This window comes from Rhinolophus sinicus, linkage group LG09, assembly GCF_036562045.2.
Source record: "Rhinolophus sinicus isolate RSC01 linkage group LG09, ASM3656204v1, whole genome shotgun sequence".
NCBI classification, from domain to species: domain Eukaryota; kingdom Metazoa; phylum Chordata; class Mammalia; order Chiroptera; family Rhinolophidae; genus Rhinolophus; species Rhinolophus sinicus.
Window position 1 is genome coordinate 83,511,971 of NC_133758.1, and position 13,270 is coordinate 83,525,240.

The window sequence follows — 13,270 nt, forward strand, 5'->3', positions numbered from 1 at the left end:
GCATACAGACTGTTCTGCTACAACATATGTTTTGGGAATTTGAATTAGTGCATATACAATTTGATAAATACAGCAATCGTGTCTGCTTAATACAGAAGTAGTTTGGATTCCTGTTTTGTCCTAGGGAAGGGGAGCAGTGATACTTTTCTGGCAGCAGGGGTCCCCACTGCTCTGAGTCCCTTAACTCTGGGCTCTGTCCCAGAGAGGCTCATGGCAGGCTGGACCGCACTCAGGCCGCCCTTTCACCATAGCCCACTGGCCCATGCTCTTCTATCCACGTGATCCCAGGACTCACTAGCTCTGTACTGGAAACTATGTAGCCAGCATTTCTGCCCTGCTGCTTTTGAGGTTTGTTGTTGTTTTAATGTCCACCATGGTAGCCTCCAGGTATAGCGAGCTCTCTGCCTGGCAAGGACTTGTTATCTCCTTAGGTACTGATTTCTGTTTTTTAATCATTACAAATTTGCGTAGGTTTTGAGTAGTTTGTCCCTAGCCCTGCTTTCCCTGTAAGCCCTATTATTTTTACTATGTGATGTTGGAAAACCTGGAGTTTTTCGATAACTTGTATCACATTATATCAGAAATACTTGTATTTTTAATGGCTATTGTTCCTCGAAGAAGTGTATCCTGCTTCATATTCCTTAACCAGATATGATGGCTGATGTTTGAAGAGAAAGTATTACTTAGCTTAGCTATCTTTTGTTTATATTCTTTGATTAAAATGACCTGGCTGTCCAAATAATAATGCTCTAACCACTGAAAATTTAATAAACTAAATAATCAGTTCTGTTACCAAATACTATCAACTTAGTATTAATAAAGGCACAATTGTGTATTTAAAAGTATTGTTAATAATATTAACACATTCTTAATTGCAACTTTCTCCTACAAGGACCTGAAATTTTCACTTGAGGGTCAGAAGCAAAGGAATATTCAGCTAAATCAACTTTTGGAACAACAGAAACAACTACTAAACGAATCACAGCAGGAAATAGAATCACAAAGAGTGCTACTTGATGCCCAGTTATCAGAAGAACGAGGTCGAAACTTAGAGCTTCAAGTACTTCTTGAATCAGAGAAAGTTCGAATTAGGGAAATGAGTAGTTCCCTGGATCGGGAGCGGGAACTGCGCGCCCAGCTGCAGCAGCGCAGTGACGACAGTGGGCAGCCTCGGACCCCCTTGCCCTCTGAGGACCTCCTCAGAGAGCTCCAGAAACAGTTAGAGGAGAAACACGGTCGCATAGTAGAATTGTTAAGTGAGACTGAGAAGTATAAACTGGATTCTTTGCAAACAAGACAGCAAATGGAAAAGGATAGGCAAGTGCACAGGAAGACGTTGCAGACAGAACAAGAGGCCAACAGCGAAGGACAGAAGAAAATGCATGAGCTCCAGTCCAAAGTGGAAGAGCTTCAGCGCCAGCTGGAGGAGAAGAGGCGGCAGGTGTATAAGTTAGACCTGGAAGGAAAGCGGCTGCAAGGAATTATGCAGGAATTCCAGAAGCAAGAGCTAGAACGAGAGGAAAAACGAGAAGGCCGAAGAATGCTATACCAGAATCTTAATGAGGTAAATTGCTGCTTTGTTTTAAAATACTTTCACAATTTTTGATGTTGGACTTAATTATTTAAATAGCTATGTACAGATCTATTAAAAATGAAATCTGTAGAAGTTTATTTGAAGTATAAGCAATACAGCAGGTCCTCAAAGAACACGTTTTCATTCGACTTTGTTTTAACATTAATGAGACGCAGTAGGAACTTAACTCCTGTTTATATCAATTAGCATGTGGTAAAACTGGTTTCTTTACACGTCATCTTGCTAAAAGTTACAGAAGCTATCAACATTAAGTGAGGACTTATTATGATTGTGTTCCCTTAAGAATGTGATATACTATTCATTTCTTACTATTACTTTTTCATTTTCTCTCCCAAATTGCTAGCCAGTCACATGGAGTTTAACCAATGATCGAACTAGAAATTGGATTCTTCAACAGAAAATAGAAGGAGAAACAAAGGAGGCATGCTATCCTAACGGGATTGAAATGAATGGAGGAAGAACTGGCTATAATCACGAATTAGAAATGATCCAACAAAAGCTTCAACATGTGGCTTCAAAACTACAGCATCTCGCCCAGAAAGCCTCCAATAGGTTAGCCCTTTGTGCCCGACCCCTGGAAAAGGTATTCTTAGACAAGCTGTATGGAATCGGTCCGTCACTAATAGCTCACCGAGGGCGGGGAATTGAAAATTTTAAAGTTAATGCCTATTTACATTAGGAAGTGATATTCTTTAACAAAACTCATAACACCTGACAACAAATATCTTAAAACCTTGACCCAGGGAGAGAAAACACTTAACATAAGAGAGGAGAGATAGGTGAGCTTAGTTGCCTGATCCATATGTTTGTGCCAGTCAACACCACTAATTGAGATTTGTTTGATTTTTTGTCTGTTTTTGAAGACTACAGTTTGAAACAGCAGATGATGAAGATTTCATTCAGATTCAGGAAAATATTGATGGAATTATTTTACAACTACAGAAATTAACTGGCCAGCCAGGCAAAGAGGTAAGACTTTTCTCAACACTGTAAATTATCAAGAGCAAAGATGTAATGGAAACTATATGAATCATTTGAAACTGGCACCATATTTTCTAGAGTTTTACTTTTTTCATTTATGTTAAATATTAATAGTAATGTTTGCCTTCTCCCAATAGAAGATAGTGAAAGCTTGAGGGGAAATTACCTTTCATTACCATTATTAAATAATTACATTGACCCCCTATTGCTTTATGATAACCAAGTTTCTTGGAAGATTAGTCTGGCTACCACCCTCTTCGCTACCTGTCCAATCTGATGAATCTTTTCAGCCTGTCTTTCTGGTCTTCTTTCTAGCATTTGACACTTTTGACCTATTCTGTCTTAAAAATCCTTACTGACTTTATTTTTGTGTCAGTATTCTCATTTCTTTCCTTATCTCATCAGTCACCTTCATGAGTTTTTCTACCTCCTTTCTTCATCCATTTTTTTCTCTAACTATAGCCATGAAAGCTATAGTTAGCATTCATTTCTATAGCCTGAGTTCTCAACAGACTTATTTATTGAAAGATCCTTATATCAGGCACTTACCATATGCCAGGTACTATCCTGGGTTCTGGGGATACAGTGAACAAACCTGATAAAAATCTCACCCTTAGGAAGCTTATGTTGTAGTGGACTGTGGTTCTAGTCCAGACCTTTGTGTTGTGGGCCAGGTTTATATTTTCAGTTAGTTACTAGACATCTTTCTTTGGGAAAATATACCCCAGAGTGACCCCTTAGGAACCTCACAGCCACGTTCCAAACTGGGCGTTATCTTCCTTTCTCCTTCCTGCCCCAAACCCACATATCTGGTCATGCTCTCTCCCACTTTAGAAAGCCGAGTCTCCATAGACCACCTTTCTTCACTGTTACTTGCGCACCCAAGCAGTCACTGAGTCCTGTGCCTTCCACCTCCTAAACAACTGCCCCTGTGCCCTTAGTCATTGCCTTCATTCAGGCCTTCGGCATTTCTTACGTAGACTGTTGCAGTAACTTCCATTGCGTCGGCCTCACACCAGCATCTGTCTTTGCTAATTCACTCTACTTTGCACACTGCTTCCAAAGGACTCTTTCTAACCCATAAACTTTGTGGCATTCTCCTGCCTAAAGTCTTTCATGGCTCTCCACTGCCTGCATTTAGGTCCGCTACCCATAAAGCCTTGCCAAGCAACTTGTAGCTCCCTAAAAGCAACCCACTCTGATCCGGCCTTTGTGCCTTTACACGTGCTGTTCCTTGTGCTGAATACACCATCCCTCTCTTCTTTCCTGCCAGTAACGTCCTACTTATTATTTAAGGCTCAACATAAGCACCGCTTCTTTATGAAATTGTCCTCAGTGCCTGTTCACCTTTTTTTATGTATTACTCATGTTGTGCTTATGTGATCTTATGCCGTTTTGTCTTTCCAGCCTAGCTTAGTGTCCCCAAGCACTTCTTACGGCTCATTGACTGAAAGACTACTGAGACAAAATGCTGAGCTGACAGGACATATCAGCCAACTGACAGAAGAAAAGAATGGTTTAAGAAACCTAGTTATGAAGCTGGAAGAGCAGATCCGGTGGGATCGACAGACAGGAACTGGCAGAGATTATGTACGTGTATTTTTAGCATGGCCACATTAGAAGTAGTGCAGAGTTATAATTTCTGCTATTTAGTTTCAATTTTTAACCCTGAGAATGTAAAAATATTACATATCTGATTCTTGGTAGGGTCATTGGAAAATGTATAGGGATGACAATAATTGCTATTATTTATTGGGAGCCTTCTCTGTGCCAGATTCTGTGTTATATGCATCCGGAATCTCTAATCCACACCCAGCCTTGCACACGAGAAAACTGAAGTCAGTAGTCGAACCGAAATCAACTGATCTCCAAAGCCAGATATTTTGCTACCTATTGACTAACAGCAGACACATGTTAAAGAAATGTTCAGATTTGAATTTGGACTGTTCTTACCAGTTATCTATTAGTTATTGTGTTCATAACTCAAGTGAAAGATGCCATTAAATTATATATTTCAGTCTAATAAACTGGGAATTTATTTTTAAAATTTTTTTCATTTAAAAACTACAAAATAAATGGCTAGCTTCTGTAATCCCCCAGTATAAAAATAGGGAAGACCTGTAAAACAACTGTGTAGTCAAATACACAATCACACAACCGCACAGCTTCTGTAGGGATCCACTTTCCAGTGGACATGCCAGGTGGTTTTTTCCCCACTTCTCCAGTGCACTATTTCAGGCCCAGGCTAAACATTTGGACCCAAATGATCCATCTGTTATTTCCCTAGACTTTTTCACTTCAGAGCTCTGCTAAATCTAAACACCTTCTTTAGGACCAGTCTTTCACAGGGATTTGTAGTTGTAAAGTTAATCTGCTCAGCAACGGACCATATACCTAAAGTTAGTGTAGATTCTTTAATGAGATCGGCTTTGGACTTTGTCTGAGGCCGGAAAGCTGAGACGGCTGTATCCCCCATAGGCATACCTTTAATGCGTTTAAGTCACATTTTTTCTTGAGGGACTTTTTCTTAAAAATCAATTAAGTAGGCTCTGGTCTCCACAGTCTTCTAGGTTTTCGTTCGGTGGTGGCATCAACATTGAAGCCATCATTGCTTCTGAAAAAGAAGTATGGAACAGAGAAAAGTTGTCTCTCCAAAAGTCCTTGAAGAGGGCAGAAGCTGAAGTGTACAAACTGAAGGCTGAACTAAGAAATGAAGCTTTACTTCAGAATCTGAGCCCTGATGCTGGGCATGCTGCTATAAAGGTAGGAGGCATCCTTCATGGAAACATGTGCCAAAGGAAGCGGGCCCTCTGCTTTTGCCTGCTTCCGTCTCTCACTAACCTAAAATCCAAAATAAACAAAAAGCGTAACTCTGCAGGTCGGATCCAGATTCCATTGACTAAAAAGAGGCAGCAGTGTAAGGTTAAGGTAAATTATCGTTACTTTGAACTTTGCTGAAAAAGTAAAGTTACGAGTCCCTGATGTTCTACTACTACTACTTTTTTACAGATAAAATCTAGGTTATCTTCCCCTAGAGAACAATTTGAATGACTTCTTAATAATGTCTTTATTTTCTTCTTTAAACACAGAGAATTTATGGTAAATACCTGAGGGCAGAAAGTTTTCGGAAAGCTCTCATTTACCAGAAGAAATACCTGCTGCTGTTACTGGGTGGCTTCCAGGAATGTGAAGATGCCACCCTCGCTCTGCTTGCCCGGATGGGGGGGCACCCGGCCTTCACGGACCTCGAGGTGATCACCAACCGTCCGAGGGGCTTCACCAGGTTTCGGTCGGCTGTCAGAGTGTCTATAGCAATTTCAAGGTAAAGTACTTGAAAGGGATACTTCATGTTGTCCTTTGGAGACCCTATGAAAAGGGCCTTCCCAGCTGCAGGCAGCTGGTGACTCGTGGCTGGAACATCCAATCTGATTGTCTTTTTTTCCCCCTAAACCTGGATAAACCCTTGAACTAGCTCAGACATATAAGTAAAAGAGATAAGAGGGAAAAAATGTTTTTGAAAAATTACTTAAGTTGATATACATTCATTTTCTTCCTTCCTAAAATAACTCATTCTTGGGGCCCCACTACGGAAAGCCTTGGCCTCTGATTTAGGCCAGAGATGAGCTTTTAGGGCATTGGACTCTGCTAGTGCTTTTGTCACTTTTTCTCTGGTAGTTCCAACCTAGGAACACTGGGACTCATTCTGTATCTGGTTGAAATGGAGTCAGGACTCAAACTACCTTGTAGACCTGGCCTCCTGCAGTCCCCGACTTGGGTGGTACATACCCAGATACCTAGGCTTCTCCATACTTCCCTTCCCTTTCATTTCTGTAGGAGCCATACAGTCTCAGAGAAATTTGGTTTATAAAGTTCTTCCTATCGGGTCACCTTCAGTGGGTCTTGCCTTTATTACTTTACCAGTTTTTCTTTGAAAAATATGATGCAGAATTTTTTAACTAGAAGCTATCTGAGATCACATACTAGTCCAGAATGTCACTTCACAGATGAGGAAACTGAGGCAGAGTGAGATTGCAACGCCAGTAGAGATAGAGCTGGGACAACTAACCGGCGCTCCCCAGACTCATCCACATTGACTCTCTAAAGGAAGCTCACGTTTTTTCTTACTGGTGGTCTTATACTATCCCTGCCTCTACTATCCCACATTATAGTCACATGGTTCCAGTTCCTCCTTCCATCTTTCATTCCCTTCATCATCATCACCTTGTACAGGATTAAGTGCAGGGTTAAGATGCATTAATAAAAAAAAGACATAATCCCTACCTAAATCCCTAAAGGCAGCTCACTTCCTAGTGGAAAAGACCAACATGCCCATAAATTAGAAGACACTAAATGAGAGGTCACAGGAATTATCCATCAGTTTTGTATTTTTTTAAAGATTTTTATTAAAATACAGCTAACATGCAATATTAGTTTCAGGTGTACATCATAGTTATTCAACATTTATAGACCTGAAGAAGTGACACCATGATTAAGTCCAGCAACCATCTGACACGGTACCACGCTATCACAGTACTATTGACTATATTCCCTGTGCTGTACATTACATCCCCGTGACTTATTTGTTTTATACCTGGAAATTTGAACCTCTTATTCCCCTTCACCTTCCCCCTCCCCCTTTTTTAATTTTTCAATTACACTTGACATTCAATATTATTTTATATTAGTTTCAGATGTACGGCATAGTGGTTAGACATTTGTATATTTACAAAGTGATTTCCCAGACTAGTACCCACCTGGCATGATGCATAGTTATTAGCATATTACTGACTATATTCCTTATGCTTTACTTTAAATCCTCATGACTCTTCAATAACTATCAATTTTTCTTTTTTTGTAAGATTTTTATTGGGGAATATTGGGGAACAGTGTGCTTCTCCAGGGCCCATCAGTTCCAAGTCGTCCTTCAATCTAGTTGTGGAGGGTGCAGCTCAGCTCCAAGTCCAGTTACTGTGTTCAATCTTTAGTTGCAGGGGGCGCAGCCCACCATCTCATGCAGTAATTGAACCGGCAACCTTGTTGTTGACAGCTCATGCTCTAACCAACTGAGCCATCCCGCTACCCCCAATTTTTATTTCTTAATTCCTTCACCTTTTTCACCCATCTCCCCAACTCCCCTCCCATCTAGCAACCATCAGCTTAGCTTGTTCCCTGCATCAGTAAGTCTGTTGCTGCTTTGTTTGTTTATTTCATTCTTTAGATTCCACATATAAGTGAGATCATATGGTATTTGTCTTTCTCAATCTGACTTATTTCACTTAGCATAATACCTTCTAGGTTCATCCATGTTCTTACAAATAGTCAGATTTCGTTTTTTACAGCCTAGTAATATTTCATTGTATATATGTACCACATCTTCTTTATCCAGTCATCTATTGAAGGACACTTAGGTTTCTTCCATATTTTGGCTATTGTAAATAATGCTGCAATGAACATAGGGTTGCATATATCTATCTGCCCTCTTGACTGGAACCACCATTAATTTTGATTGGAAGAATTTGGGAAGTTTCCATAAAGCCAGTTGCCACTGAAGGATTTCACTTTAAGTCTCTCACTTTCTTTTCCTCTTTCATGTTCATTGTATTTTGACCCAGCCTTGAAGCTGATGGTAGTTATGAAATCAAATTGATGCTCCAAAAGCTCCTTGCGTCAGTACAAGGCTGGCAGCAACTTGCTACAGCTGGTTTGTGACACTAGCACCCTGATCTTTTTGAAGCTAACATTGTTTTCATCACTGATGACACAGCCTCACTCCTTTCCGCTTTCCCAGCTCACTCTTACTATCAATTTAAGGGTCTTCTTACTCTCTTTCCAGCTCAGCTTCCCTACTCTATTCTTTTCTTCTTCCAGTACTTGTCGCCCTTTCTTCGCTCATCTACTTTTCTCTCCTTTTGCTCTCCATCTCTTTTGCCCCGTGTGCCCCTAAAGCCAGAGCCTGATGTTGGCAACACAAGACACCTCTGATGCCTGTAGGGAAAGCCTCTTCTTCTGTTCCAATTAACTTTGCCACAAGCCAAGGAACATTTGCAGATTTTAGATTAATCATGTGATGTTATATTTGTTCTATGTTCATATGTAAATGTAGGACTTGATTTTTGTGGGAAGTATCTACTCTCTACATTATAGATGTGCCATAAATATTTTCTTGGGATCTTTTTTAGAATGAAATTTTTGGTTCGTCGGTGGCATCGGGTCACAAGTTCTGGTTCTATCAATATTAACAGGGATGGCTTTGGATTGAATCCAGGTAAATTCAGAATGGAATTTGTTCTTATGTTTATGATTGTCTAAAAATTACTGCATGTGTGATAACTTCCAAATAATGTGTTCTGGAACCCATGTTGTCCAAAGACAGAGCCCCCCCATAACTAACAAAGCTGGGGACCCTGCTGTTTTAAAGAGTAATAATAGCTGATTTTTCTGGAGATTTAATCTGCACTACGCCCTACTTTTTTCGTGTATTATATATTCTCCCAATTCTGTGATACAAGTACAGTGACTATTCTCACTTTATAGGTGAAAAACTGAGTCATGGAAAGCATTTGTCATTGCCCCAGATTACCCAGTGGGAAGTGGCAGGGCCGGTTCAACCCTGGCAGTAGGGCTCCAAAACCTACTCTCCTTACAACTGTATTTAAGGCTCTGGTTCACGATGGGATTGCTGTTCAGTCACATGAAAGAGTTACGCTTCGAAGTTTTCTCAATTTAGCAATATTCACACAGGTTTCTGAGTTCACAAATAGGTCGTATAATAATGGTTAAAATGGTTAACAGTTAAAATTCCTTCTCTCTACACCTAGAAGCAGAAACAAAGCTTAGGGCTTTAACATTTCAGGCATAAGGATGTCAAGCTGGGGACAGACACAGAGCATGACTGCCGCGCATTGCTGTTACACCACCTTTACATGTTCTACCAGTAGCTGAGCGTGAGCAGCTGAGAAAGAGGAAATGTATTTGGTACCCTAAGCAAAGTGTTTTAAAATGGGAATCCTTACACTGAAACAGCTGAAATTTGTAGCATAATGAGTTCTGTGTTGAAAGTTAATATATCTTGATTTCAAGTATTTTCTAATAAAAGTTACTAGAATGGCTAGATTACATTAGTCAGATTTTTTTTTTTTTTTTAACTACCCCATCTTTTCCCCAAAACCATGGACACGCTCAGGCACTGTGCCTTCACTTCACCTCTACTTATATAACTAATTGTTTTTAAAAGAAAATTCTTCAATTAAATAGTTTATTTTCTTTGAGGTGTAGCTCCAGATTAGCAGAAATACTCATATTGAAAGGTAAACAAAATAACAGTTCTACTGTTGTTCTCCCCTTTATTATAGTCAAAATAATTGAAAATCACTATACATAGGAGAGTGTGCAGTGTAATACAGTATAGTAGTCCTTTGAGTCCTTATCTGTTTTGTAGAAATCTTTCAAGGGCTTGTTATTTCTTTTTCACAAGCTATGTTTTGGATTACTGTAGGTGCTGAAAAGACTGACCTGTTCTATCATTCATCTGGTGCCCTGGAGATGTATGGAGAACCAAGGCACACTACGTACCGCTCACGGTCAGATCTGGACTATCCTAGGTCTCCTTTACCATTTCAAAATAGGTAAGAATTTGAGAAAAGCTGCCTAGAGTAGTTAAATATTCTGATACTCAACAGAGTAAGAAAGCTAGTGTTAGTTAGGGCTTTGACTTCTTTGCATTGAAATAGCTAGACGTATCTTCAGTTATGCCTGATTTACATAATTTAAGGCTCAGAATGAGAAAAAGCTTTTGAATTTGTAACTAGTTTCGAAGGATGTAAGAAACAGAGCTGGTTATTTAGGATATGCTGTGGATTAGACATGGGGGAGTGTTGACCAAGAGTGATAGTCTCTGGACATTATAAAAACAACTGTAAAGCCAACATGACAAGATGTATTTATAAATATGCAACATTTACCGAGGACCTCTGCTAGGCATTGTCCTGGACATTCTTATGATGACTTAGTAGCTGCTGCTTTGAATTTCTTGAGAAGGTTTTTCCTTTATACAATGCGGACTCAGAAGTATGGGGTATGTAGGTCAAGCAGTGTACACGCAAGTGGTCTTCCTTTTGCGGGCAGCGGAGGCTGGCTGCTAAGTTACTTGCCTTGTTTCTGGGTAATTTGGATTTATGTTTATATTTTTGACCTCATAGGTATCCAGGCCCTCCAGCTGATTTAAATCCTGGTTCCTTAGCATGTTCTCAGCTTCAGCATTACGATCCTGACAGAGCCCTAACAGATTACATCACTCGGCTAGAGGCACTACAGCGACGCCTGGGAACTGTACAGTCAGGTACGCTCAGCTTCACCGTGTTAGTGCTACATGGACCCACCGCTGCCCCTTCTCTTTTGGAACTCCGTGTCCTCCTCATTAGCATAATCAAATCTTACAGTTCAGTGCATCAGTTTCCACCTTACACTTAGGAATTTAAGTCAGGACAGGATTTATCTATCACCCCAGATCCCATTCCCCGCAAAAAGATTCCTGCTGTCTTCATTCAGCAGATTAGAGAAAATGCACAGTGAGCACCAAAGCCCACTGAGGCTTGCGAGGTGGCTGGAGAACATGTCCCTAAGTACCACATTTTCCTAAACAATGCATGCAAATTAAGGGGTGGGAGATCAGAGAAAGAAGCAAGTACGTTAGCACTTAATGCAGTCATTGTTCCTATTAGCACAGTGTGCTTTTATGTGTGGTTCATGAAACCCATCCATTCAAGACTTTACAAAAATGACCTTTTATTTTTCTCTGCTCAAAACACAAATTTCATACTTAATAGAAATGGATTCCCTGTTCATTGTGGGAAAACCTCTTTTCCCTGTGTGCCTTCAGTTCACTCCTGATTCAGGTTTTAGATCACTTTAATGTGTTTAAGTCAACTTTTATTTATATTTTGTTTTTACTTTTTTTACAGACCCTTTTTTAGAACTATTCCCACAAACTAGATAGGGCTAATAGCAGGTTATTTTAAGTTAGTGGTTTATCTTTTCATACAGTCACCTAACGCAACCAACTTACTGTCATAGGAAGCTTTGTTATGATAGCTGGACTTTGGGTTGGTTTGTATTGTGTTTTGAGCATCCAGATTTCACAAGACCCAGATTATGAAACCACGTGATTTTTCAAGAGGCAGGAGGTACAGAACTTTCAACCTGCAGGGCACTTTAAAGAGCCTTAACATTAGTCTCACTTACCTTGCTATAGAGCCAGCCACTGACACTTGTAAATATATATTCAAAATCTCTTTCACAAATTAGTTCAAGTACGAATAAGAATTTTTTACAAAAGTAAAAAGCATTTTTTGAAAATGGAGCGTAATAGTAATCTTCTGCTCTTCATAAACTAATTAGTCTGGGATAGCTGGCGGTCTAATTTGAAATCATTTAAATAGACTGTTTTTCTCTCACAGGTTCAACTCATTTTCATGCTGGCATGAGAAGATAATCTTTTTGAAACATCAGGAATCAAAATGATTTTAAGCAAATTCCCTTTTGTAAATCAATGGTTCTTTTGTGCTTTTGTATTGTGGATATGGGACCAGTACAAACACAGCTATGATTGTATACAAATCCCTTGCCAGCACATAAAAACAAACTGGAATTTGTACATACAGGCACTGTGTATGTATTCATGCACAATAATCATTTAATTACATGTATATTTGTGGAATGCTAATTTAAATGGTTAAATTATAAACCTTGTGTATTTATCAAATGGGTGAAAAGATTAAACTTTTGCGCATTATGACACTGCTGAATGTGTAGCCGAGGTGTCCTGCACTTTTCTTATAAGGCTACTGAAGTTACATGTTTCTGCCTAATATATTTGCTACTGGTGATGACGACAGATATCACTTGTAGAGACCTATTTTTGTATAACGGTAGAAGTTTTGAATTTTATGGGGTATTTTGTCAAGTACTGAAATAAAAACGAGTTCACCATTTTAACCCTACTGTATTTGAACCCTCTTCATTTTAACTGAGCCATAGTTCTTGGTGCATAGTTCTTAGTCCACTCAGGATGCTATAACAAAATACCATAGACTGGGTACCTTAAAAACAATAGAAATTTATTTCTGACCGTTTTGGAGACTGGGAACCAGATTCATTGACTGGTAGGGGCCTGCTTCCTGGCTCGTAGGCAGCCATCTTCTTGCTGTGTCCTCACATGGCAGAAGGGATGTGCATGGGAACTCTCCCATTCAGGAGAACACCACCATGATGGAATCACCTCCAAAGGCCCCATTCCTGAATACCAACAAATTGGGGATTAGGTTTCTGCATATGAATGGGGGTGGGGGACACAAACAGTCTGTGGCCATGCATATTGTGTCATTACCTACCAGAAATTCGTGGGACTTAGAGATTCAGAAAGTTGTCCTAATTTTGGAGGTCCTATTGGGATCTCTCCTTCTATTGCAGCATTTTCCATGTGCCTTTGTAGCAACCTTACATCTTATTACATAGTTTTTAAAAGCTCTATTGGTGTTTTTATGATCCATCCTTATTTGCCCTGTTATATTTAGTGTTATGTGTGTCCTCACAAAGCTATGTGCACTAAGACAATACAGAACTCATTTAACTCAAGTAATCTTAAATTTTATTAACCGCAATATAACAGAATTAAACAGTATTTCTGCTGTCTAGCCC

At 39.7% G+C, this 13,270-nt stretch overlaps 1 protein-coding gene across 11 annotated transcripts in view; it reads left to right on the top strand.

The window, feature by feature from the left end:
- AKAP9 (A-kinase anchoring protein 9) overlaps window positions 1–12,568 on the top strand; it is a 144,148-nt gene extending 131,580 nt beyond the window's left edge. For all 11 annotated transcript variants that reach the window (XM_019716603.2, XM_019716620.2, XM_019716627.2 and 8 more), the window contains 10 exons: window positions 893–1,564; window positions 1,938–2,146; window positions 2,458–2,563; window positions 3,983–4,165; window positions 5,138–5,338; window positions 5,665–5,897; window positions 8,755–8,840; window positions 10,071–10,200; window positions 10,774–10,913; window positions 12,031–12,568. In XM_019716603.2, coding sequence (XP_019572162.2) covers window positions 893–1,564; window positions 1,938–2,146; window positions 2,458–2,563; window positions 3,983–4,165; window positions 5,138–5,338; window positions 5,665–5,897; window positions 8,755–8,840; window positions 10,071–10,200; window positions 10,774–10,913; window positions 12,031–12,065 — 1,995 coding nt within the window. In that variant the 3' untranslated portion in view covers window positions 12,066–12,568. The remainder of the gene's footprint in view (window positions 1–892; window positions 1,565–1,937; window positions 2,147–2,457; window positions 2,564–3,982; window positions 4,166–5,137; window positions 5,339–5,664; window positions 5,898–8,754; window positions 8,841–10,070; window positions 10,201–10,773; window positions 10,914–12,030) is intronic.
- Window positions 12,569–13,270: the final 702 nt, after the last annotated feature.